At 49.4% G+C, this 27,070-nt stretch overlaps 6 protein-coding genes across 6 annotated transcripts; 4 read left to right on the top strand and 2 right to left on the bottom strand.

The window, feature by feature from the left end:
- Positions 1-3,051: 3,051 nt before the first annotated feature.
- FMAN_00993 (uncharacterized protein) lies at positions 3,052-4,916 on the top strand (the record flags this gene model as incomplete). Its single annotated transcript, XM_041829753.1, has 4 exons — positions 3,052-3,302; positions 3,359-3,426; positions 3,489-3,720; positions 3,773-4,916. 4 exons carry the CDS (start codon positions 3,052-3,054, stop codon positions 4,914-4,916), a joined length of 1,695 nt encoding a protein of 564 aa, XP_041676327.1.
- A 3,735-nt stretch (positions 4,917-8,651) lies between these two features.
- FMAN_00992 (uncharacterized protein) lies at positions 8,652-10,145 on the bottom strand (the record flags this gene model as incomplete). The annotated part of the gene is made up of 3 exons (XM_041829742.1): positions 8,652-9,307; positions 9,361-9,696; positions 9,752-10,145. 3 exons carry the CDS (start codon positions 10,143-10,145, stop codon positions 8,652-8,654), a joined length of 1,386 nt encoding a protein of 461 aa, XP_041676326.1.
- A 7,249-nt stretch (positions 10,146-17,394) lies between these two features.
- FMAN_00991 (Protein phosphatase methylesterase 1) lies at positions 17,395-18,715 on the top strand (the record flags this gene model as incomplete). The annotated part of the gene is made up of 3 exons (XM_041829731.1): positions 17,395-17,609; positions 17,667-18,487; positions 18,549-18,715. The coding sequence occupies 3 exons, from the start codon at positions 17,395-17,397 to the stop codon at positions 18,713-18,715; spliced, it is 1,203 nt and encodes a 400-aa protein (XP_041676325.1).
- A 1,163-nt stretch (positions 18,716-19,878) lies between these two features.
- Positions 19,879-20,450, top strand: FMAN_00990 (uncharacterized protein; the record flags this gene model as incomplete). The annotated part of the gene is made up of 2 exons (XM_041829719.1): positions 19,879-19,956; positions 20,058-20,450. 2 exons carry the CDS (start codon positions 19,879-19,881, stop codon positions 20,448-20,450), a joined length of 471 nt encoding a protein of 156 aa, XP_041676324.1.
- Positions 20,451-21,996: 1,546 nt separating this feature from the next.
- FMAN_00989 (uncharacterized protein) lies at positions 21,997-23,984 on the top strand (the record flags this gene model as incomplete). The annotated part of the gene is made up of 2 exons (XM_041829708.1): positions 21,997-22,060; positions 22,114-23,984. 2 exons carry the CDS (start codon positions 21,997-21,999, stop codon positions 23,982-23,984), a joined length of 1,935 nt encoding a protein of 644 aa, XP_041676323.1.
- Positions 23,985-24,268: 284 nt separating this feature from the next.
- On the bottom strand, positions 24,269-25,477 carry FMAN_00988 (uncharacterized protein; the record flags this gene model as incomplete). Its single annotated transcript, XM_041829697.1, has 1 exon — positions 24,269-25,477. One exon carries the CDS (start codon positions 25,475-25,477, stop codon positions 24,269-24,271), a length of 1,209 nt encoding a protein of 402 aa, XP_041676322.1.
- Between the last annotated feature and the right edge of the window lie 1,593 nt (positions 25,478-27,070).

Below are 27,070 nucleotides of genomic sequence, written 5' to 3'. Positions count from 1 at the left end.
GTTGTTTATCCAATCCCGAAGCGACGGTAATTTTTGGGCTGGCACAAGACTAGGACATTGAAGCTGCAACAAGCCACAGCAATACAGGGTCGATTGATCACAGTCAAAGGGCTCAGTCTTTCATCATGAGGCTTGACGAAGGCTCCGGATTGAGAAATGGTGTTTCTGGGTCTTGATTGGTGTGAGAGCAAGAGAATGGATATCTAATGTTAGGAAACACTGCGTCGACAGTATCGTCGTTTAATAAATTTTGGCAATAGGCATTTTGTTACGGAAACAGAGAAGTATGCTGTGGACCTCCACTTTATCTTTGAACCCTTTCAGGCAGTGGCTTATTGTGGATTGTTTTCGAGGGTGATCTCTTTGAGACTGCCCATCAAATCAATATGGCTTCAACAAAATCTCAGCTGCAGGGCGAGTTTCTTTGTTCAACGTTTATGCAGGCAACGGTATCCATGCTTTGGAATATTTGATTCTCCTTTTCCTTTCGCCATTCTCGTGATAACTCATCTCCTGTCTTGTCTTCTCATTCAGGTTACTGGGTCGACGCATGGTCATGGATCCAGCTGTTGAATTAACATATCCAGCATCGCGGGTCGGGAGGACGCATGGCATGGGTGCCAGTATACTTTATTACACATGTCGATGCCCTCACCGCTTCTTAACCTAGGGCGATGATGTAACCCGGCGGTTGGTCGGTGCATGGCTGCTGGCATAGAGAAACGCATTGAGCAATTGTGTAAGATATCCATCGATTGGATGTGTTGCGTGCGTCAAGGCTGACCAGGGGAAATGGGCGTCGAAAATAAAACGGTCGATCATTCACGCAATGGGATCAAGTTTGTCGATGTATCTGTGCTAAATCGAGATGAACAAAGACGATGAGATAGCCTGCCAATGACCGAGAGCTCGATCTCTTGCGATATGACTTTGAGACAATGCCAGCAAACGGATGGCGTTTATCGCTGTCATGGAGGTTTGTCGAGTATTCATCGACAACTGTTTAATTTATCATGACTCTGTGGGTGGTATTCTTTATGCGAACTGGAACTGCCCTGGTTTATGTCTGTGCAATGGATGGGATCCATAATGATAAATGGAAGCTCTAGAAGCCGGGAATGCACATGACAGAGTCGAGAGACATAAAACGTCAATCAGGATGCCTTGCCTTGCCTTGCCTTGCCCAAGACGCTATCAAACGGTTATTCCAGAAAAGTAAACAAGATTATATATCGTCTGCCAATCTAGCAAAGTCTGGCAGAACCAAGTTTGATGCAAAACATCCAAATCCAACTGCATATCATCCAATTCAAGGCACAGCTTCACAAACATAGCATAGCTCTGCCCTGTCCTGTCCTGTCCTGCCCTGCCTTGGCCAAGGACAAGCTCCCGCACGGTAGCTTAACTGAGGTGCTGCTCGACCTTACCATACTACGTAAAGTGCCCATAATGCCCTGGTCTTGTTCTGTTAAGCGCCTGACGAATCCAGGACAAGGATAGCCCCAAAGGTCCAAAGTGACATCCCCACCTCCGCTGAGCAACCGCGCGCTGTCCTCCGGGGCGACGTCCATTCAGCATCGATAGATACCTGGTAAGTGGGCAGCAGACCGGCTGGGGGAGGGACTGGCGAGAGATGTGATTTGCTTCAGCAGTGCAGGCCTTTGCTGCAGGACGTAAAACGACTTGCGGGAGCTCTGCTGTGCTGCCCGGTACCTTGTGCCTTGCCTTGAGGCCCTGGAGGTGCGTGCAAGTGAGATAGGTGCCCACCCAAGGCACGGCATCTATCCAATGTGGGATCTTGGTAGACTTGGCTCGACACGCCCCTCTCACACCCTCACACCTCTCCCTTCACTGCACTGGGTGTGCAGCTTTCGCCCACTAAACTCCACTGTAAGTCGGTGCTCCCCAGCGACCCCAAGGCCCCAGCACGCTCCCAAATCACCCCTAACAACCTTGGTGGGAATCGCCTGGGAAAAAAACTCCAACCAGACAAGCCTTTGCCTGGACTGGGCTTGGTTGAATCCATTCAAAAGGCTTCAGCTCCCGCACTCACATCTTCACTTTGCTCCCCCTTCCCACCCATCCCGTCCGACAGTCTCTTCGAAAAAGGCAAATACGGTTACGGCTAGCAATCTTTATTATATCCAACTTAGACAGCCGCTCGTTCTTCCAATCGATTAGACCCCCATATCAGTCCTTCTTCGATCCAGCCAACAAGCAGCACTAACTAGCCTGAACTCGAAGCCCACCCTCGGATATCGGACAGGTTCTCACCAGTGGTCGATATAAAAGAAGAGAATAAGGGGAAAGCATTGAAAGACAGGAAGACCCGGCGCAAATTCAATTCTCGTTCTTGGAAAAAAAGGCTTCCTGTCTGTCTCGGTGTGCTAGTTTTAGCATTACGGTACTCAGTAACCTTATCTTTTCCTTGGTACTAGCATCCAATTGCCTGTACTGTACTGTGCGTATTTGAGACCGGTGCGATTTGGTCCTCTGCCATCCGCCCAGCAACGCCCACCCCTGGTCAATTTGGCACTTGGTCTGGACCAGCTTAACCATCTCGATCCCTCTCGAGATAGACTAAGACCTCGACGTCTTTTCGACTCAACCTGACTCTTTGCTTCATAATCGTAACGGCGACGACTCTCCCTGTCGTCGGACGCATTCACGATTACGTCTCTATCGAGTCTTGTTCGTCCCTCCTTCAAATGCCATTCGAACGAGTATAACGACCGCCGTCACACGCTATCGTCGAAACCCCGCCACGAGCTAATCTCCCATCATCCATCTAATACTTGGTTCGCCCACGAGCCGATTTTAATACAATTCAATCTGTGCAAACCTTGGCTTCAAGGCACTTGCCCAGACGCTCGTTCGATACCATTACAGAGGTGTTACTGCAGCATTGACTTACTGCAGAACTACCTCGTCAATTCTCCATCGCCGTGTCTTCGATATCGAGTAGCTCTTAGTAGCTGACGTGCTTCGACAGAACTCGATTAAACCCGGGTTCCATCGAATCGTCCCGCTGCTTCATTACCATCATTCACAATGGAAGCCTCTTCTCCTCTGGCGGCATTACACCGCCCGTCAATGCTCCCTAGTTGGGGTAGTCGAGATGTCTTTCGCGGGCACCCTCATTACTCTACATCATCTGTCACATCCGCAAGCATGAGCCTGCGCGAGCAGATGCACAAGCACTCTGGAGACTATTTCAACGTCAAGGACGTACGAGGCTCCTCGCCCGCTGCGAGTTTGGCTGCTGATCTTTCCCAGAACTTCCGACTTGACAGCGATTCGAGGTTGGTTGCGGCGCCTGGCAATCGTTTTACAGTGTCTTGGCTAACATAACTTCTAGTCCTCAATTCCCCACTCCCAGAAGAGCACTCTTCACGGCTGGCATGATGGGCAGCTTGGAAGGTCGAGGTGAGCAGGACCAACAAGGTCTAGAACAAAGAACCTCGTGGCTAATTGGCATGTTCCTATAGATTCAGTCACAACTCCCCCATTACCATCCTCGTCGCCTGCCCCACTGGCCGAGCTCAAGGAGTTGATGGAGGTGTCACCTCTGCCTCACAAGACACCTTTCTTCACCCAGTTCGAGATAACTTCACCAACTCCGGGGTCTACACCAGCCGCTGACGATGAAATGATTCTTGATTCCCCGGCTCCTATCTCTCGGCAGTCTTCCTTGGAACCTCCCAAGCCCATCATGGCTGAGTCAGTCTCATAATCCCACATTCCTCCTGGAACCCCAACTGACGTCTTTTAGAAACCGTAGAATAGCTGTCCCACGAAGACCATCCCTAACCCGGATGAAGGGTTTCAGTACCACGGCCGTACCAAGTCGCCAGGCTGACACGGAGCTGCCTCCGTTCCGCTTCGGTGCTGGCTCTCGCCTGAACCATACCAGCTCCAACCTGTCTCTCAGCGAATGTTTCGAGTCGACATCACCACCTCAGGAGCGCAGACCCGCGTCTGCCAACAGTCCATGCCCTGGTCTTTCTATCGGCCGCACTAGACCCCAATTCCTCAACTTCAATGCATGCTCTCGCGTCAATGGCTCTCCTTCCATGAACTCCCATTCCCGGCGACAGTCCAACCCCTTTCTCAGGAATCGAAAGCAGTTCCGTCGGTCATTAAGCATGTTCGAGCATCCTGCTGACATAATGAAGAGCAATTCAGAGGGAGAGGAGACCACCTCTTCCGCGCTTCAATCGGTTATGGATGTGGAGGAGGCTCAAGAGCCCGTCCTCCCCCATTTCCTTTTGGAAGATCCCACCGATACCATTCCTCGCATCACTCGAGAGACACTTGTCGACGTCTTGGATGGCAAGTACAGCTCCCACTTCGACCAGAAGATCGTGATCGACTGCCGGTTTGAGTATGAATATGAGGGCGGCCACATTGATGGTGCTGTCAACTACAATGATAAGGACCTGCTCACAAATCAGCTCTTCCAGACTCCTATGGATGGACGGACGCTTCTCATCTTCCACTGCGAGTATTCAGCCCACCGTGCCCCCCTGATGGCTCGTCATGTTCGATCTGAGGACCGCACCGTGAATGCTGAGTTCTATCCCAAACTTACATATCCCGAAGTCTACATTCTAGACGGTGGGTATTCTGGCTTCTTTACCGAACACCGGGGTCGTTGCTATCCGCAAGAATACGTTGAGATGTCCGATGAGGCTCACCAGCGCACTTGCGAGCGCGAAATGGGCCGATTGAAATCTCGTAAAGGTCTCAGCCGCGCTGCGACTTTTGCTTTTGGCCAACGTGAGCCTTGTGTGGATGAGTCACCTACTGCTCCCAGCAGGCCTCAGTCACGAACTCTCCATGCACCAATCTCCCTCCTTGGTGCCTCCCCCATCATTGGCGACCGATCACATGCTCGCCGTATGGCCTCTTATTAGACGTTATGATCTTTACGACTTGGTCTGTTTTGCACGTGGTAGAGTTCGACTCTATCGGTGCTGGTTTCACCTTGTCTGCTCCTTCAGGTCTATGGTCATTCCTCTCTATCGCCTCCTCCCAACAATGTTGTTAAGTGGATTCTTCATACTACACCATCCGCCTTGACGAATCCAGCGGCCAATCCGACCGCGGCGCTGTAATTTGATGTGCTCCGACAACTTGTCCTTTCAACTAATCTTCACTACGATTAATCATTCTCATGCTCATAGCACCACCACGACCGCAACGACTTCTTCGCTTTTAGATCACTGACACGAGTTCTCACTCATCGACTGTTATTTTCCTTTTTCTACGTTTTACGCATCAGCAGACAGACCCGTTCATGGTTTTCAACTTTTCACGCTTTACACGGTCCAACGATGGAACCTCATTCACCAAGGAGCCAACTTTACTCCCATTCTGCATTAGGGCGCGCATTATTCTTTTCTTTTCTCTCAACTGCATCTGCTTTGGCGATTTCCGGACTTGCATTTTTGGCTTCTAAAACATGTCTCGGGAGCAAGCTTCCCCTGACGACTGTGGCGCTGTTCGCAATAGACATTTCGATACCAGATGTCTCGGCCTCTCAGTGGCTTCACCCTCGGGGACACAGAATTACCCCTTTTTACAGAAGCCATACCTTGGCCAGGCACAGCATGACTCGCATGTGTTACTCGGTACCCTATTCGACAGTCTTTTTGATACCAGTATCCTAGAATCATGGATACCTACCCACCTATAACATCCCAACTGCGCATATTGTCGCACCTATACCCCCTGACCTTACAAAACGGGAATGGTTCACCTCTTTTCTTTGTTCTTCACTACATATTCAAACAAACCTTTCCCACAAGAGAAATGGTGGGAAGATGGGAATTACATATCACCCTCACGCCTGGAATGTATTTATGTTTTGTCCGTAATAGGCACAGGCCGCAATGTCGCAGTACCATGAAAGACTGGTACTGCGATACTTTCTGTAAATCTAGCTGGCGGAGCAGCGTGGAAGACGCACATGGCTGGCGAAAAGTGGCTCTACTAGTTGTTCATCACTTGACATGAGGAGTACCCTGGCTAGATACATGAATCTGAGGGATAAAAAAGTTGAAAGTTAACATGCTGCTTCCTGGCGTGACCAACTATCTTAACTAAAGGCCTGAAGTCTGGCCTCGTAAGACTCATCTTCTTTATTCTGATCTCCATGGTACAATCATATGGCTGTTGCTTTCCTGACTGGGCAACTATTGTGCAACCTGAAGAGGTCAAAATCGCAATGGATTGGATGGGGGCCAAGTCGACGAACTGCATGACCGAGGCCAAGCAATCAAGTCCCGGACCTAAGCTTGAGACTGTGCAGTGTCATATTAAAAGGTGTCAAAGCCCAAAAGCTTGTTAAGTTGCTGTGTAAAGGCTGTGAGCCTATGAGGTTGTGTATTGAATGTCTGGTAGTGCATTCCAAAACGAACGATGAAGGTTTCAGCTCTTCTGTAATAAGAGACTCAGAGGATCTCAACGGGACTGTATCCTCCTTGCCAGATTTGGTTCTCTTCCATATAAGTGATACTTGGAGGTTACGAAAGGTTAATTATGCACGTGACATATGATCAACGTGATGATCCCGGTTATCTCGTACAACGTGAGTAGGACAACCACCTACATTAGTGGATTACTGTGTCGACATGCGAAGTACATGACATAACCGAGTTCCTCAAGTGCGGTCTCTATTCATCGACCCCGACGGAAAGGCTTCAGTTAATATCATATCAAAAAAAAAACGATAAAATCGAGAATGAATGGGTCAAATGCTCAAGGAGTGTGCCTACCCGTGACCAATACGTGAGAGCGGTACCCATGACATTTCCCGGCCGCTAAACCGGAATTGAGCTCCTCAACCTCAGCTCTTCCATCTTCACGCAAGATCGAGACTGAATTGCATCTTCGTGAAATTCGGGACTATAAACGCCCACCAAATTACCTTTGTCTCGCTACACACAACGACGCTCAGAGAATCTCAAACAAATACCTGCGTGATTGTTGCTGGCACTCTCTCAAGAGCCAATACGCGCTTACCATGTTCCAGGTTGGTAGCCGAATTTGAGGTTATAACTATGGTCTGTTGGATGCTGAGAATGTCTCTTGAACATAGCCTCACCCCGGTGATCAATTTCACCTTCGCCTTCACAGAGCACGTTCAGTTGTATTGACGACACAAGAGTAAGTTCAGTGCCGCCGAGACAGGATTCACTTTGGAGACAACAATGCAGATTCTATGTCATGTGAGGGCTAAGATATGTTATTGCCCGAGCCTGGAAGACGCGAGATAAAAAACGATGCAACTTGCTGACATGTGCAGGCTCGTTGAGGTCAGAGCAGCTCAGCGGACCTTTGAAGGTGCCTATGTCCGTACAGCTCTCGGCCAGTTCTCGTTCGCCCTTATCATCCTCAAAGTATTCACCCAAGAGTTCTATGCCATCGGTGCCCTCTTTGCCGTGTATGGGGTCGCAGTAATGCTGGTAGCCATATACCGCCGATACGAAGGCCAGAACCAGTTCTTTACTTCTGAATCCCCGGACGGGTCACTCAAGCGGAAATTCAGGACGAGCGGGAACAGTGTGTTGCTCTTGACAATGCTGAGCCTGAGTGCGTATATAACTTTGATGGTTTTGACGTGGCGTCTAGTTTCATAACTTCACTTTTTGCGCTGTCCTGTTAAGAAACACCAGTTCTCATGCAACATGGCACCTGGATATCTTAATATATCATCAGATGCCTGCAAAAAAGTAATACCTTGGCATTTAAAGCAGATAATAGTCTCCCTTTCTGCGTGCTGCTTACGACTTATTCCTCTCCATTGTACTTAGGTCCTCGCCTTTCACAGGGAAGATAGAGAGATACTAGCTCTGAAGGAGCCTGAGAAGATATGATAACAGACCATCACCCCAACTGTTGCAGCAGACACAATGACTGAAAATATTTGCAGCTTTGCTATCACCGAGCATGGCACTTATCCATACAAAGCTAGTAGATCTCAAGTGCATACATCAAGTTTAGGCAAATATTATCAATATTCCAGGAAGATAGAACAAGGTGACATATCAAAATGAATATTCCCTGTTAGTAACGAAATATGACAGAGGCTTCATACTACGAAAGAACAACTTCAAGAACTGGATGTCAAGATAGGACGTATATTTAACGTTATTCAGGGCAAAAAGCACTCATACACTGCATGCGGTAGCTTCTCTATTGCCCCTGAATATGGACAGATGTCAGGCTACATACGCTTGTGGGAACAAAGCCTAGACTTTTGATTTGACGTTTACAACAACGGGTTGATGAGTCGTTGGAGCTATCAGAATCCAATGAAAGACGTGAGACTTTGAAACACAGATATTTTTTCGTCATAAAAAGAAAGATTCAAAGCCGCTGATTCATAGCGAGTCTGGTTTAGCCTATCAGGTTGCCTAATGAATAATACAAGTATGGATTACTGGATTTCAAGGTAGACTGAGATTCTAAAGGTCGCAGACGGTTCGTCAGCTCACAGTAACGCAGCAGATTAACGCCAAAATAGTATGTATATCATTATGAGTCTTTCTCAGATCACTTGACGGACTGAGCAAATCATCAACGCCGCCTCCCCAAGCCATCCCCTTCCTATTACAAGCCCAAGATATCTTCTGTGCTGTAGACCATTATCGTTGGGTTTGATATGTATTCATGGCCGTATTACTTATAACCTGTTGACCAGAGTTTCCCTGAAGCTGCTGGTCTTGCCCTTTCCTTTCGTGAGACCAATCATCCCCGTAAGTCTCTGGATTCTTCACATATGTGTATCCAGAATATGCCTGTGTTTGGCTCCATGCTGGGTAGTTGGTCGCAGGCACCGCGTTTGGTGGGAACGGAACCGCCGTGTTCATGCTGGAGCTATCGAACCCAGGGACCATACCGCTCATAGAAGTCGCATAGGCATCGGACAAAGCGGATGGCCTTCGCTCGAATTGTCGGCCTGGGGCCATCAAAGAGTACTGAGAAGGATGGTTGCTGGACAGGGGCTCGCCTCCGTACGACATGGACCGTGTTGGTGGTGCAAACTGACCCCAAGCCATGTCCACGTCACCCTGGGGTACTGCCTCCGAGTTCACAGGGGGCCATCCAGATGGGGAGTGGTTCACTGAGGTAAATGGAGAGAACTGCGCACTCATCGGAGATCCTGTGGCATATGTATGCCATGGGGTACTCAAATTCGAGGACGAAGTTGGGCTTTGCTCGGGTGCTGTAATTATCCAGCTGGCAGGATGTTGGTTTCCCGCCTCCGGAGGGGTCATGCTCGTAGGTGAAGTCCCTGAAGCTGCAATTCTCAATTAGCTCAACATTGTAGAGATTTGATGATTATGGATGAACCTTTTGTTTGAGGGGGAAACCCTTTGACTCCTTCAGCTTCTGTAATCTTGGGAACTGCAATTGGCCCAGGTCTCTTTGACGATGGCACAAACGGTGGCTTTGTCTTCTTGGGCTGCTCAACTGGGTTGCTGATCGGAGTTGCCGGAGACGAGGTTGCCGAGCTTCCTTTTGGAGCTGTAGAGGATTTCGATGTTTGCTTGCTTCGTGAATCGTCAATCGATGCCTGGTCTACAGGGAAGAAACTGCAGTCTTTCTTCAAACGAATGCAGTTGATACAGCGTCCTTGTGTATCATTAGGTGACGTGATGCATCTGATCTTTCGGCGCCGGCAGTGACCTTGTGAAAACAAGTTAAGACGAGCACACTCATGTATTGGCAGACCTAGACCTACCACAAGCCACCGAAGTACGATGGTAACCCAGCTTGTTTCTTTTCTTCTCGCCCAAGTTCCCGTTTTGCTGTTGCTCTTCTGCCTCAGAAGCCAGTAAGGAGGCATTGCTCGGTGCTGAGTAGGACCCGTTCATATCCAGACTATGATCTTGACCTAGTGATGGGGCGTGAGGGTCGACCATTGTCATAGAAGAGAGTTGTTGAGAAGGAAGCGTATAAGAAGGCATGAAGCCTTGGGGTGGCATACCCATCTCATGGTCGGCGGGGGATAGTGGTGGAAAGTGGTAAGACATAACGCCAATCATGGGGAGCTCGGACGATGTACTCTCCCACGGATTCCCAGCTCCAAACGAATAGAGTTTCGAGCAGTCTTGCGACGTTATCGCGATGGCCATGGACAGTGTGCAGTGGTTGTGGTTGGAGTTGTCGGCAAGGGGTTTTAGCTGGGCACTCTTTCAGCATTCATCGAAAGCATACGATGAATTTGGCTGCTTGAAAAGAATGAACAATTCGATGGAATTGAATTGAGTCAAGTTGAGAGTTTGTGCAAGCTGTGACTGGAGCTAGAAGCTTTGCGGAGGTGGTAGTCTAAGGTATGTCGGGGACGATACGCTTGGATAGAAGTACCGATGCCTTACAGCATCGGTACACAAAACGAAGAAGTAGAGTAGAAAACGTCCCTGAAGACGTTGCTGAAGAGTCTGGGTCGCAATTGTGATATGGGTTTTCAACGAGAACGATGTTTACATTGACGAGCAGGGCTTTCTGACTCTGACACAGAGAGAGCAACGAAGAAGAGACTCCCAGCGTGGCAGAAGGCAAAGACACGCTGTGAGGGAAGATCGAGCTCAAGGATGGCAGCAATAATAGGATCAGGTTTCTGACCAGATCAAAATGTGGTCCCTGGCATGTATTTGACCTCTGGTCCCGAAGACGATCGACTTCTAGGGTCAAGGCAGACCAGGGTCTATGCTCTTAAAGATAATGTAAGGTATCTAGCGGCAACTAAACCATGGACCAGGAAAGGGGGGGGGTCTGGGGGTGTGAGGGACTCAGATCGAGTCGGAGGCTAAACCGACAAAGATGGTCTAGCATGCAGTCTCTTATGGCATTAGCACTGATGAGTACCGACGACTAAAATGGTGGATAATAAAAAGGGTGGTGACAACGAAGTAGTTGGAGCGCCACCGTGATGTTATATTGGCCCAGAGCAAGCTGGGTGCAACATGGGCTACCCAAGCGGTTATCGACAGGTCAGAGATCGATGATGTTGAATACTTTTCCTAGTATACCTATTTCACTCACTTTTTTTCTTTTCTCGACTTGCCTCGGCGGTGGTGGGCTAGCACTACCGCTGAAGTAACAGCACAGCACGTACTATGTAGGTAGGTAGTTCGGTTTGTTGATGACAGGCGGCCAAGACATTCCTGGCCCAGGGCCGCGGAAGATGGGCCTGCAAGCATAAGTGCCAACTAGGATGCAAGATCAAAAGTAAACCTGAAGATCCTGGGAGGCAAACAAGGATGATATGGACAATATATACATACGCTACCAAGCTACGGATACCAAAGTGATTCTTCAACAAGCGCGATGGTTCAGTAGTGGCATTTTAAGTGTCTCGACGCTTCTCAACATAGGAGCGGCTAAATCATAACGTGGGGCCTCACAACCAGAATCAGAAGGAAATTGTGAGCTCTCATCTCATCAATGGTTAGTTGTCACTATCGAGAGGTGGTCTCCGACCCAAGATCCTATGGAGTTTTAGGTCGTACGCTGGGCCATAGAAGGATAGTGGCTCCAACCTCCACTGAGCTGCCTTCGGTGATGGCGGTTTGTGGAGGAGCCTGGCCAACAGTACATACAGTACTCTTGCTTGTGAGGCTTACAGTACGAGGCCGTCACCCCTGTCAGGATACGAGTGCCGGGACCGGGGCACCAGGGCAAGAAAGCCGGGGCCCCGATGCAATTGACTTGATGGCCCATGAGTGTTGCGGTGCGTGAGCACGGGGCATTGATGTTGACGTGAGTGATAACCATTCTCCTGCATCAGTCCCAGTAGACATCTGTAAAGAGATGGCTTGATTAGTGTGAACCAATTGACAGTGCGGCATCGTATGTACCAAACTTTGATTCAGTAGACTCTATAATGAGGAGGATGCGTAGAGACATATCTGGTCAGCCAATAATTTACACATAAGGGGCAATATAACAACAATTTGAAGCAAAGCTTCCAGGGGCAGTCATAGACGTCCTCTTCTATCTGATCCCTGGAAAAAATTAGAGCTGCGACCTGCGAGTTTTCCACGGTTCCCGAAATACCATTAATCATATGTAATTACTCGTGCCCGAGAAGTCGAAAACGAATTGGCGCGTTACAAATACAGTATGTACGTGCGTCTCAGCTCGTTGATGTTACCCCTTCTCTCCACTGATGGATATGTGTGTGTGTGTGTATCGTCCACATTTGGCGAAGAAGAAGAAGAAGAAAAAGCAAGGACTAAATCGCCTACAAAAGGTCAACGGGTCTTGTCGGTACATATCCTGGCCCAATTGAGGAGGAACAAATGGCCCTGAGAATCGGACAAGGCGTGGATCATCAGCCAGATTTTCATATTCCTGTTCGATTTGAGAACCTCAAAGGCGGGGCTGGACTGGGTGTGTCCTAGGGGCCTTTGCGCTCCAACTGCAAAAGTCCAGAAAATTAAAACACAAACCCATTAACATCCCAGCTGAACCTGGCATCGACCAAGTAGTGGGTAAGCAAAGTTGTTGATCAGTCCGCAAGGTAGTCCCAATGCGGCAAAGGGGTCGGAAAACAAGGTTCAGCCAGAACGCAAAACCACTCAGTGTGCGTTATGTGAGCCAGGTCAGTTCTCAACTCGGGTATAATACCCTCCTTACTCAGAGAGGTTGATGTCGTATGTCTGTGCGCTTCCCTCTGTGCTCTGACAGCTCTGCAGATTCGCACACACGCGAGATTATCTGTCACAAGAAACCTCGCTTGGCGAATGTCCATCGCCGTAAGCGCTGCAAGTATCCATTTGCCGATCTCTTGACGTTCAAAATTTTCGTGCATGTCGCCAGGTGAGCGAGCACGATGAACTGTGTAGGTACGGCTACTCTGGCATCAAACCCAGCAGCTCCAAAAACCCTGGCACATATAAGGATTTCAGGCCACCAAGTTTCCATGAGCGAGAAGAGCCTGTCGCAAATTGATTGTAAAGCCCCTGTACCCAGCAGTGCCCCCTCCTTCAAGTTGGCAACGAGGTCTGAGAACACCACAGACCAATACGAGCCTGACCCTTCACAAAACATCAACCTGAGAATGCGTCTGCAACTAAAGACATGCAGTGGTGTTTATAGACGCCACCTAGCTGATGTTTTGGTAGGTTCCATGCCAATGGTGTCTCGGTGTTGCAAGAGGACCACTCCTTTTCAGCAGTGCTGGAAGGAAGGGAGTTGACTCGGCGCAAGCTTACGCAGACACGGGCCACAAGGATATTGGTGAGTATGTACGTCTGCTTCCAGATACATAGAAGAAGTGATGCCGTGTCCAGGACATGATGAGTTCGGGATGGCTAAAGAGTTCAAGATCTTCCCGACAGAGGCTTCACGTCGATCTGAGGATACTCCCGGCGCTAAATGGACGGGCGTCGGGGCGAAGTCTGCGGAAATATTAGTGCCAATAGACACGAAGCTAGGAAGCATCAGAGAGAGCAATGGCTTGGGAGAGGAGATGAGTGTCGTTGATTTGGGATTAGTTGCCAAGAAGCTCCGAGTTGAAGACCTAAGAAAGAAAAAAATCCAAGACCTGCCTTAGCTAAGACTTCTCCTGCAGCGGAGAAGAAGCCCTGTTGTTTTAACCTCGAATGCCTCCATCTCCTGTGAGACTGTGAGCAGCTTGGCAGGGGAGGGGGGCTGCCCACCCACTGATTGACGGGAATCGAGCCTCCCGCACGTGCACGTTCCTTGACGTGCACTGAACTTCCTATCTGGGGTTGCCTTGGGTGCACAGATCCCTTTGAGAGCCCATCCTAGCCATCCTAGCCATCTTACCTGTGCTACGCCTTAGTCTCCCCACTTCAGCTGCTTTTTATTCTCCACCAACCTTGTCAAGTGCCGGCTCACCAATAGCAGATCAGATCTACGCAATATCTCCTTGACATTAGCACATTCTTTTTTGCACGGCCCGTATGTACATTACAGGTACGGCCACCGGGTCATGTGCCGCGACAAGCCCTCTTCTCTTGTTGGATCTGTTTTTGGCAAGAATGGAAGGTTTAGTCCGTCGACACGGTTCTATTGCCTGACTGGCTGGCGACGGTCAGCCCTGACGAAAAAAGCTGACGCGGGTAAAATATGTCAGAGATGTCCTCTGCCTCTCTCCATCTTTGCAACTGAGACACCTTCTCCAGAAGCCCAATGCTCCGAGTATTTGGCGCTAGATAGCAAAGTCTTTCTTATTGAGCAATTTACGTGAAGCGGCCATCACCTGGATCATCGTAGCTCCTATGCTGACCATTTATGTACGTCTCAGGTCCGAGTACCCCTATTGGCCCATAGCCAATAATGGCCTTACATTATACATATTACAACATATGAGCAATACCAAACTTTACAAAGCAAAGCCGCCCGTCACAATCACATCATTCATACTACGCCCATGCCATTGAATAGGCAGGCTGGAAGCGGGGGGGATTGACCCAACATTCATCAGGGTCTGGCTGTATGTCGATCTAGTGGGGGGAGGTTCTGTCCACGGATTCTCGCAGATGACCAGCCTACCAACTTCCAGGAATTCAATTTGAAGTGTGGCTTGATCCCGTGCGCCGTGATCCAGCGTCTTGGGAGGGTAACAAGTATTCTAACCAAGGAGAACTCCAATGGAAACCTGTCCATCGACCAAGCGTGTCACAAATCAACTGTGGTTTCATTTCCAAATATCTGATTCAGATATCCTTCAACACTCCACACAGGCACCCAGCGTGGAAAGAAATTCGTTATCAGAATGAGACTAGGTTGCGAGTCCCCTGTATAACAACACAAGCCCTTGCAGCAACTGACTGATATAGTTATAACTTATTGGCCAACAATTTTCCGTGCCCCATGCCAACAGCAAGTGTTACACAATGCCCAGTTCTAGGGATAGATTTCAGGAGCTTCTCAGACATTTTCCAGATGCGAAAACTTAGCGATGATTTCAGCGGCTCTGAGCTAGTTCGTCACGGACTCTCAAGGCTGTTAATAGTTACGCCGCTAACTTGAAGGTTATCCATATTGTCGGGGCATACTCACTCACTTTCAACAAGCCACCCCCACCATTTGAATCCGTCAAGTTGGTGAGAGTTCGGGGAAATACCAACTGAAGCATTCTGCCTCTCGGGCATCCCGAACGATCTTGTTGGACGATCGCTAGATCCTTACGCCAGGCTGTTGGAGGCGGCGCCACCGTCAGATAGCTCTCTCAAGTCTCAGATCTCGCCCTAGGAACTATTACAAAAATATCCGAGAGACACTTTGTTCCATCATGGTCTGCCAGGAGAAGACCTGTGACCTGAAATCCATGCCGTCGGGGATCCCAACTTCCTAAATTTTGTCTCCTATATACGGGCCACTGAGGTCATGTCTTTCGTGGCATTGTCAAGGATTTACATGTTGAAGACTTTTGAAAAGAAAAAGAAATGGGGCCAAGACTCGTCGCCCTGGGATTGCACAGTTTACGAGTTCATGCCAGTAGCGGTTCTTATTCACAGCCATCCCACTACGTTGCGGATACCATGGCATTGCTCACTCAATTCGTCCAGGTTTATCTTACCTTTTCCGAAAGATTTAAGCAGCTTGACAAGCGTCAAGGAAATGCTCCAAAGGAAGCAACTCTTTAGTTTGTGGGGATTTCATACCAGAATTTCCTGCACCACCCCTCTCCTGACATCTCTTCGTACGTCTCCATCGGTGTACGGATCAAGGTAATGCCCTAAAACTTGTAAAGGCCATAGATTCTATTATTCTATTTCCTACGTGAACGTCCTGGGTTGTGCCGCTAACAGCTGCTACAGAGTTGCGAGGATCTATGTGATCCCGGTCACATCAGCGAGGTTGCGATATCCGAAGACAGACGAACACTCGCGCAGCAACCAATGAGATTTGTGGTCATGTCGATCACAAATGCGAATGACAACTGTGTGGCGTGCTTTCTTTGGCCTTAATATTTGTCACTTCGACACCACTTGGCTACTTTATTTAGCTAGTCTACTCGTCCTCCATTCCTCTTTAGAGAGTCAACAGATGCTAGCTAGAGGGTACTGTAGTTTTCATATTGAGTTCTCGTTTGGCCAGCACCGCAATATCGGACCAGGATGCAGGAACATGGAATCTTTGAGCCGCTAGCTGAGCGCCAGCGAATTCGCTTGAGCAAGATTAGGCACTCGAACGGTGAACGGTGGGCTGCTAACCCTGTTCAGGTTGATTCGGCGTCGAACAAGGTTCCTGTTTCTTTTGCCGACAGGGGTTCGGGCAGGCGATGTTTCTTGCTCGGCCGAGTGTCTCGTGAACAAGGTGAACCAAGTTGTCCATATATCGACTGCAGGGTAGGCGAATTATTTAAATACTTGTTCTTGGTTGTCAACAAATCCCCCAAAACACTTCATTAGGTCAAAAATAAAGAGGCGGGCAAATAGCCATGGAAAGTACTTATGCAGTTAGTTATACTACGAATTGAGATCGTGATGGGATTTTCCACTTTCCATCTCCTTCCCCACGAGGGTCAAGTAACCATCGCCCCTCAGGCTGTCGAAGAAGTGAGCTACTGCACGAGTGGGTGTCAGACAGACCCTTCAAGATCTAAAGAATGAAGAAGCCACGATGCTATAGTTAAGATGCGTTGAGACTAAGATCTAGGCGAGGCGCCGAGCCAGAACTTTGTAGCCCTATCAGAGAACAGTGTGGCCAGAAGCTTAGCCTATCGATGAGATAGCTATGCCAACTCACAGTGGCTTGATCGGACATGGGGATGTGGGAATATCGATGCTTGGGGCTTTTCACGATGACACCTCGATCAGTTTTCATCGAATTAGCGATATACTAGGAATGGTCGAGGTCGCATATAAAATGTAGTCAACTTGTTGTTCGAGACTCAGCTAAGTACTGATCGGTCGAAATGGCTTTCCTTAGTACAAGACGTGTCTGCACTCACAAAGAAGCCGCTCTCAGGTAAGTAAGAAAATAGTATTGTTACAAGATAATGTGCCATCTTAATGACGAGGTTTATTAGGAAAATAAGAGAACCTATGGTCAGAAACCACATGAAGAAAGTTACCCGCACTGTAGATTTGCCGTGGAATTCCGTACAGATACAGTGTTCACATAAAAACACACACTATGCCCCAGTGTTTGCAAAGGCAAGTCGATTTGGATTGTGCTGGTTGGCTGACTCGGGTATCGCCCGACCATCATCACCAGTTGCTAAAGACATCAGAGGACACCACTGCGGCTCCCATACTGTACTGATCAGAAGCGACGTCGCTCGTAGAAAGCTAGAGGCTACCACGAGTGTCAGCACCAGGCGCTCGTCTCGTGCCGTCCGCATCTGTTTTCGCATATTGGCAGTGCGGATGGACCCTACGTCATCTTCACACCGTATCTATCATGAGCGACCTGCAGCGAGCATGGGCCAAGGCCAAGTACAGCATATCTAACGATACATTTGACGAGGTCGACGAGGAGCACGAGAATGATGTACTCCCCGAGTTGCCGGAGCCTGTCGACGATGACTCTTCCTCAGCCTCGTCCGCCTCATCCGTCTCCTCGACAGGAACCATCATACCATCGCCCAACCAGAAGCTGTTCGCTCGACCTCAAGGGTACTTTCCAATCAGCACTTTGATCAAGTGAAACATGGCGGGACTGACAGGCTACAGAGTCGCCCGCGGCAGGACCCTGGAGCAGATCCCCTGGACAACCTATTTTGAGCGCGAATTGTCTCTGAAGTCAGAGCAGGAACCGGAAGTAGTCTATCATGCCTATCTCACTTCACCGGTCGGGAAAGGGCCATTGTTTGTGATGCATCATGGTGCTGGATCATCAGGGTTGTCGTTCGCCGTTGTTGCTTCTGAAATAAAGAAGCGGTTGTCAACAGCAGGTATCCTGGCCATTGACTGTAGAGGTCATGGGTCCACAAACGCACCAGGCGACAAGGCACTAGATATGAGATTGGACACTCTGTCTTCGGATCTGTTCAGCATGGTGCAGCTCACAAAGAATGAGATGGCCTGGCCAGAGATGCCCCCGATAGTGCTCGTGGGACACTCCTTAGGCGGAGCAGTTGTTACTGACCTGGCCAAGTCCGGTAGGCTAGGAACGTCAGTTCTAGGGTACGCTGTGTTGGATGTTGTGGAAGGCTCCGCTATTGATGCTCTACAAAGCATGCACACCTATTTGTCTACGAGACCACTGGGCTTCGCAACTCTGCAAGCAGGTATCGAATGGCACATTCGGTCTCGGACGATACGGAACTCCATCTCCGCTCGGACATCTGTTCCTGCGCTACTCGTCTTCAACGAGAACGACGACCCGACAAGGCCGTGGCGATGGCGGACCAACTTGGGCGCAACACAGCCTTACTGGGAAGGTTGGTTTATAGGGCTGAGCAAGAAGTTCTTGGGGGCGAAGGGAGGAAAACTCCTACTGCTCGCTGGTACTGACAGGCTGGACACCGAGTTGACCATCGGTCAAATGCAGGGTGTGTTGACCGTTTGACTAGAATGCCGCTCTCTGAACATTGTGTACTGATTGACCGACAGGGAAATATGCCTTGCAAGTGTTCCCCGAGGCCGGTCACTTCATTCACGAAGATTTGCCGGAGAAGACAGCCGTTTCGCTGGTCGACTTTTTTCGCAGAAACGACAGGAGTGCTCTCGTGCTTCCTCCTAAGGTTTCGGATCTTCTCAAACAGGGCAAAAGAGTATGAGAAAGACCAAATTGACAAGGCCTAACGTGTTACTCATGACGTTGGCTTCATCAAACAAGGTTTGATGATGACCCAACGAGCGGTGCACCGCCCAGGAGCCGGATTATACTTTCAAAAGCACACAGAAAGTGGGTAGGTTAATATGACAGCCATGCAAAATGAAAATACGCATGCAACCTGCCACTCCAGGTTCCTTCCGAGCATCTTACAACTCAGCTAGTAAGAGAGGACATGGTAGCAGTTCTGATGGCGGTGGCTAGCAAAGGAACTATTGGCGGAGGCGTCTATTGAGCAGAGATAGACTTGCTGTGAATAACTGGGCTGGACCCCAAAGATAGAAGCATGAATTGAGACGCTAAAGGATCAATAGTGATTGGCAACCATTCCCAGAGGATCGAGGCGTTCTTGTGTTCCATAGCCTTGATATTCATCAGGTACCTGATGATGAATTTCTCCTTTCGGTGTAACTGGCATCAAGGTTGGCATGCTCTAAAAATGCCTGGACGATCAGAACGAGACTAAGTTCTATTGATATGAAGTGGCTTGTATTGAGACACGATTTCTGAAACCAAGCTACCTTGCTACCCTTGTTGATTGCCTAGATGTCCCATGTTGTGTATGTAGCATACAGTACAACAAGAACGATACATCGTGTTCAAGTTTTGGATCTCAAAGAAATTATTGCAGATGTTTGGGTATTGATCATCGTCCCCACGGGGCCGTTTCACCCGATCATCAGGCGGTTCTATAGCGATAGCAAAGCGTGCAATCTGCCGAAATGGTCTGGAACACGTGGAACTGTGGCGATTGGCTGGTGATCTGCATATGAATCATTAGAGTTGGGGGAATTACGGATACGGCTCAGACATTTTGCCGCTTCTGGGGACCGTGAGCGTTTATTACGAAGGAGAAGGCCCGCTAGCATGGTTACAACTTAGGTCAGGGTGCTCAAGAGTACATAATGGGCGTAGCTCCTGTGTAAGCTTGTTGCCTTTGGTGATAGCTGGGTAAAACTGTCTTGTCTCACCTAAGGAGTCTTTCTTAAATCTACGACGCGCGTACGTGAAACCGCATAACTCTCTCTTCTTGACATTCATTCAGTTTCAGTTTCAATTTCAATTTCAATTTCAGTTCCATCATCTTTTACTGTCCGAGTATTCATCATGAAGCTGTCAGTGCTCACATCCGTCCTCCTGGCTGGCCTTGTTGCCGCTCAGCAAGAGAAGTTACCAACGTGCGCTGTACGTCGCAGAGCCTCCCTCATGAGCTGAATATCCAGACTTGATATGTTACCGCTCGCAGTTCGACTACCTGTGCTAATCTCTTCTGTCTGCCTATATAGCAACCATGTGTTAGCAAGTACACCACCGGTGGCGGCGTCGCGGGATGCGGACAGCTCGACGTCAAGTGCATCTGCAGCAACAAGGACTTCCTCTCTGGCATCGCATGTTGTCTCGAGGATAAGTGCGATGCCGCCGGCAAAGAAACCGCCGTCAAGTACGCCAAGCAGATCTGCTCGACCGCCGGAGTGACCGATCTTCCCGACGAGGTTACATGCGACAAGAACGCCGCCTCTGGCAGCGCCTCTGGTGCCACCACTCCCACGTCCAGTGCTGGTAGCAGCCAGACCACGCCGGCGTCTGGCAGCGCTGGTGGCGATAGCGGCAATGCTGCTGCGCGTGAGGGCGCCGCTGGTGTCTTGGGTGTTGTCATGGCTATGCTGTTTGCCCTCTAAGGGACAATAGTCGTACCGTGTAATTCGTTTCAAGTTGTTTCATCACCAAGAGGAGGGATATATAATTGGGAACAAGTAAAGAAGTTGTGATTTTCTGTTCTACGCATGCAAATTTATGGCGTTTGAAGCCATACACTACTATGTGGTCGCCACAAGACTGACGCTCTTAGTGGTGATGGTCTGTAAATTTATATCAATTGATATTCTGTCTCAAGACACATTCCATACTCCCCATAATTCCTGGTGCTTGACCCGGAACATCCTTCTTCTCGTTCCATATTAGGCGTCACATGTTCGTCGTTCTATGAGTCTATACAAAGCGCTTACACCAGCACCACAATTGGAGATCAATTGGTTGTTTGATGCACCTCTTGACATCGAGCAGACCAACAGCTCAAGACAGGCAACCCACACGTCAATCTGAATCGGGCTTCTCTGTTGACAACCTCCAATGACTGTTAATCACCCCCGGCCCCTACAAGCCTCAAGGACGTCAACTTCCATTGGCATGACCCCACCAAAACCGTACGTTACTGTGCGAGATGGGTAACCAATGCTTCAATACGGTCCGTACAACCGGGCCTACCTAATTGTATCATTCCATCTGGCCTAAGTACACGAATTGACAGACAGGAGTTTAGTGATAATGTGACGAGAGATGAGAGAACATGTGAAAGTCGAGGGAGCTTCTAGAATAATATCCCTTTATTGTTGAAGTCCTGACTAGCTGCAGTGTCTTTCTCCGCCCTTCTTCTTTACTTTGACTGGCCATGATGGTGATTTTGAGGAACTCCCGAGCCTATGTAGAGACGTTAGGTATAATTTGAGAGCACTACGATTTAAGGATTTAGTACTATATCTTGCCACAGGCCCCTCGAGTTTCCTTGCATACTCTGATTTGGTACAAGGTATACTGGATGTGTCATGGGATCCTTGGGCAAGGTGATGGTGCAACCCACGGCTTATGAGGTGTTCAGACATTGACGAATACGACTCTTGCCAATGCCTTGGATCGCGAAATAATATACCGTGCTTGTCAGCTGAACCGGCGCGTATGTACATGCATAGCCCTGCATAATTTCTATGCATCATGCTGGCTCCAGCCAGTGATCAGATAAGGTCCACCATCGGCCCATCATCATGGCTGCTCTCCTTAGCGCCCATGGCTGGTTCATGAGGAAGAGCTGGTCAATAAACGGCAGGATTGACTACAATTGCAATATGAAAGATAATTTTAGATCCGACTGACAGAAACCGAGACACTGAGAGTACCTACCTGGAGTATATATAATTGATATTAAATACATTTTGTGCCTTGTTGCCCTTAAATTCTCTGTCCTGCGGTATCGAGCGTTAACAGGCTCATATACGCTTCCTGAAATGGGTCGATTTTAGGAGCCAAAATTTTAAAGATTGGCGACGTCAGCCCATTCTTTGCGCGGCGACTTCGCACAACTTTTGTTACCTCGCGTCCTCAATTTATCTACGACAGAAGCCCTACCACCTCGCACAGCTTCTGGAAATCAAACCAATTGCGCTGGCCATCATGAAGAGAAAAGCGGAAGCAGCTGTTGGATCCTCCAAGGCCAACAAGAAAAAGTCCAAGCCTTGTAAGCACTCCCAATCGTACTTTCGCAACCTTCCACTCACCAGACTTTTCCAGCTTTGACCTCGGACGAAGCTCAGAAGCGGTTTCGTGCTGGTCTTTTCGACAAGAAGGTCCTCGGTTCCTATACAGATCAATATGCCCAGTCAGAACCTTATAAGCATGCCGTCATCAACGGCCTTGTTGACGATTCCCTTCTTCGATCGGTTCGCAGCGAGATCAAGGCCAACGTCGAGTTCACCCCCAAGGAGACCGATATCTACAAGATCCACCAGTCAGGCGACCTGGCCAACCTCGATGGTCTAGACGACGAGTCTCTAGCTAAGCTCCCTTCGCTGCTCAAGCTGCGCGATGCTATATACTCCGAAGCCTTCCGCAACTATGTCTCTCACATTACCAATTGCGGCCCGTTGAGCGGTCGCAAGACTGACATGGCTATCAACATCTATACGCCTGGCTGCTACCTCCTTTGCCATGACGACGTCATTGGTAGCCGGCGCGTTAGTTATATCCTCTACCTCGTCGACCCCGACACGCCCTGGAAGCCCGAATGGGGTGGCGCGCTCCGTCTGTTCCCCGTGCAGGAGCTCAAGGACAAGGACGGCGAGATCGCGAAGACACCGCTTCCTGACGTTACAAAGGTCATTCCGCCTGCGTGGAACCAGCTGAGCTTCTTCGCTGTCCAGCCTGGAGAGAGTTTCCACGACGTCGAGGAGGTCTATCGCGCCGAAACCAAGGAGCAGCTAGAGAGGGACGGTGGTCGCATTCGTATGGCTATCAGTGGATGGTTCCACATTCCCCAGATTGGAGAGGACGGCTACATCAAGGGAGAAGAGGAGAGAAACGCCAAGAACAGCGGCTTGATGCAACTTCAGGGCAATCCTGCTCAGTACGATATGCCTCAGCCTCAGGTTATGAAGGTTGATAAGGCCAGCCAGGATGGTTTCGACGAAGCTGATCTTGAGTTTCTGCTCAAGTACATCTCGCCTGCATATCTGGTTCCTGATGCCTTGGAGGAGATCTCCGAGACCTTCAACGAGATGTTTGAAATCACCTTGCCAGATATTCTGGGCAAGAAGTTTGCCCAGCGCCTAAGGGACTACGTTGAGGCTGAGGAGAAGAAACCCGCACAAGAAGATACTACTACGATAGAAAAGACGACTTCATGGCGTGTAGCCAAGCCCCCTCACAAGGCGCGATATCTCTACCAACAACCCAGTGGACCTGATCAGCTTCGCACCTCACAAGAGGAATCTCCCATCACTGAACTTCTCGACATCTTCCTGCCCAGCCGTCAATTCCGCCAATGGCTCCAGATGGCCACCAAAACCACCATCGAGAGTGCCGATCTCCTCGCGCGTCGTTTCCGCCGCGGTCTCGACTATACTCTCGCGACTGGCCACGAGGGCAAGGCGCGCGTAGAGATTAACCTCGGATTCACACCTACATCTGGCTGGGGCGAAGATGAGGAAGAGGATCCCGAGGAAGAAGCTGAAGATCAGAACGGCGAGGATGTAAAAAGTAAAGGAAAAGGAAAAGCCAAGACTGTAGAGAAAAAGAAGAAGGAGGAGGAGGAGGAAACACCTGAAGTCGGCGGCCAAGAAATCTTCATGTCCGGTGATGATGATGCCGATGAAGATGCAGCGGTATACAAGACTGGCGATGACGACGACAACATTCTCTTCTTCCAGGCTGCGTCATGGAATAAGATGACTATTGTTATGCGCGACAGCGGCGCTCTTAAGTTCGTCAAATACGTCAGCAAAAGCGCCAAGGGCGACCGATGGGATATCTCTGGTGCCTTTGAGATCGAGGAGGAGGAGGAGGACGATGAAGACGCTGGCGAAGGAGCTGCACCAGATGATGATGATGACGAGGAGGAGTTCCAAGGCTTTTCACCTGATGCAGCTGAGAGCGACTCTGAATAAGAGCCATATGAAAATAGAAATTGAGACTTGCATTATGTTGCAATAATAGATACCAGGATAAAAAAAAGCACGGCGATGATTGAAAGTCTGTTTGATAATAATCTTTTTTTTCAAATAGCCTTATTGATGCAAATTGACACGCTTTCGTGTGATAGTCTCTATGAAACTCCATCGTGGTATCATTATAACCAACTCCCTATATACCGCTGTGATTCCGTAATATGTGCATGATAAATTGAATGTCCCAAAAACCTGACCCAAGCTTGCCTTTACTCTTTCACTCCTCACAACCCAAGAGCGGGTTCGGATTTATGGTTGAAAAGGCCAGCCACTTCTGCCTGCAGTAGCTCCGTGACTCCCTGCGCCTCTTGTGTTCTTCCAGATTGGGTCAAGTGGTTGACTGTGTCGTGGCCTAAGAAGGCGAGCCATGATACGGTGCTTAGCCTATCTGGCTTCGACTTCTTAGGCTCAACGGTATTAACCAGCTTTCGCAGTCTTTGCTTGTCTTTGAAGAAGTTCAGAGCAGGAAGGTGATCGGGATGTGTGGGGTGGTAGAGGTGTAAATGAGCACGTTCCAAGAGAAAAGGTTGTGGCAGACGATCGGCCGTGGCAATATGAGCATCAAAGAGTTCTTCGGATGGAGCCGGTCGACTGTAGGATTCGACGGTCGAGAGCCATGAGACTGACCTCCATGACGAGACTAGAAGATCCGATAGTAGCGGGCTGGTCCGGAAAAGTTGCTGTGCTTGCAGCATGGTAGAAATGCCTGAATCAAGGTTGCCATATTGAGGCTGACACTTTGTCTTGACGAGCTCCCCGAGTAAGTTGGATGCTCTCCTGAGACGCTTTTCATTTGGCAGGTCTCCAGAGGTGTCGTTGATTGTCCGCACAAGCCATTCCCAAGCAATCTCCTCCATGCCTTCTGCCACCAGGAATGGAGACAACGCTCTGATAAAAGAATAATTGTCCATAAATCGTAGATCCTGCTCAGCACCGCAAGCTCGTAGCCATCTTATGATACGACCTGACATACCCGAGGTAGCTAGACCCCCAAGGCCTGGCTCATTCGCCTGCAGTTGCTTTGCTTTGGCGACCATCACACCGATGGCGGCTTTGGGTGTCATCAATCCTCGAGCTACAGCATGGTCGAAAACCTCTACAGGATCACGCGATGGTGCAGCCAAAGAAGACGATGCTAGGCTAGAAGGGAACGTCGATGTGACATCTTTGTTGTAGCTGAACAGCGGGTTCGACAGGATATCTTTCAAATGCCGGTTTGTAGCAGATAGTCGGGCAGGATCGACATCTACAGGTTTCGCAGCAGCCGGTGATAGACTGTTGGGGCTCTCTCCATATTCGCGATCGAGCTGTTTTCGAAAGGAAGTCTTGAGACCGTCAAGAAGCTTTTGAGATTGCTGTTTCGACAAGGGTAGGGGTTCGTGATAGGATGCGAACAGATTCTTGAGTGACTGAACCGACTTTGTTGTGAACATGGTGGGCTAGACAGAGTGAATCTGGTAGGTGGTTGTATTGCTGGCAAACCCTGCCCTCGAGAATGCCAGAGGGATGTAGGGATGCAACGAGTCGTCGGGAAAGCAGTGTGGAGTAGGGTCGGTATTGATGGGTTTCGGTCATGCGTTCTGAAGTTGAATCTAGCATGATGCCATCGTCGAACGAGCTACGCCACAAAGCGGGCCGCTGAGACGCATCATGTGATGCAAGGGGTTTCCAGCCTCGGGTGGCTCAATCCAAAACATGGGGAAAGCCACCACTGCTCCTTTGGCTTCCAAGAGGCTGCTATGCCTTTCTCAAATACATTTGCAGATCTATATTAATCTCTGGGTTTGAGCGGTCTGTTACAGCTAGCTACTCGTGCTCTTTACGTCCAATAGAGGGCGGAATACATGGTACATAGTATCAACACAAAACGTGAGTATGAATTGCGGATTGATATGCAAAGCCAGGAGTTGAGGGAGCTTGAGTGGACACAGCCTGACTGCGCTAAGCGTGCTTGTGTTGCGAGAGCCCCTGGCCTGAAAATTGGTCTTTGTCTGGTGTATCGAGACTTCGATGATGGTCTAGCTCGTTCCTTTTGAGCGCTAGATGCGGCCAGTCGAAAGTACCGGTACGTGATATTGGGAGGGTGCCTGACAGGAGCCTCACAGCTTACGGGTGAGTGCTGATAACCGAATATTCAGGTGCCGCATTCTCAAACCACCATTCGCAATGTATTGAGGACATGGCGCTTGATTATCTGACCGGCGTGTAACCACCAATTGCGTCTCACTGAGACTCGGCACGCCTGAGAAAAGAGCGGTGATGGAAAACGCGCCTCTGGGAACATGTATTGTCGTTATGCTTGACTTTCCGCATGAAGCATCTGATAGGCAAGTCCCTGTCCCTGAAATGCGAATGTGACGTCCTTCTCCAACATTTCAAGTCCAAGTCCGATTATTTGCTACGTGCTCGTGTGGGCTTCTCGCAGGGGCCCGAACACGGCGAGCTCCAAACTCCAAGATCCTTGGCTGAACTTGGGGCTAAGCGACCAAGGGAAGGTCAAGGCCCCGACTCTCGAGGTACCGAGTGACACAGACACGGCAAAGGACAGCTATGCGTCCAGCAGGTAGATGTACTTGCGGCCATGCCGTTGAGGTACTGACGCCACCTGGCAAACAGTCTCCAATAGTTAGGTCGATCTGCTTCCGGCCAGGGCAAAGTGTCGACGTCGGACGTTTTCAATTGGACGAATTGAATGTTTTAGATCCTTGGACGCTTTTGTTAGGGTGTTCAGCGCAGCGTGGGAGCAACTGTTGAGCCACTGTAAGAGGGCTGAGATATAGCGCAGACGTGTCTTTCAAGGGGGCCAAAAGAGGCCTGAAGAAGGGATCTCACGTTGTCTCAGTGGTGACCAGCCGCTAGAGGCAAAACCTTCGTAACCTAACCTCCACCTCCTCCACTGCCACTGACTGACGGAGCGGGTGCTGAGTGCCCTGAAAGTGAACGCAAGCCCAAGGCTCCATTTCTTCTGCTCTGCTTCTGGGGAAAACCTCGTCCCGTCTCCTCCTCCTCTCCCTTCGACTAGCACC

The sequence above is a fragment of the Fusarium mangiferae genome, assembly GCF_900044065.1.
Source record: "Fusarium mangiferae strain MRC7560 genome assembly, contig: FMAN_scaffold001, whole genome shotgun sequence".
Lineage (NCBI taxonomy): Eukaryota > Fungi > Ascomycota > Sordariomycetes > Hypocreales > Nectriaceae > Fusarium > Fusarium mangiferae.
The sequence above is the reverse complement of the archived record's forward strand: the minus strand, read 5'-3'. Positions and strand labels throughout refer to the sequence as shown.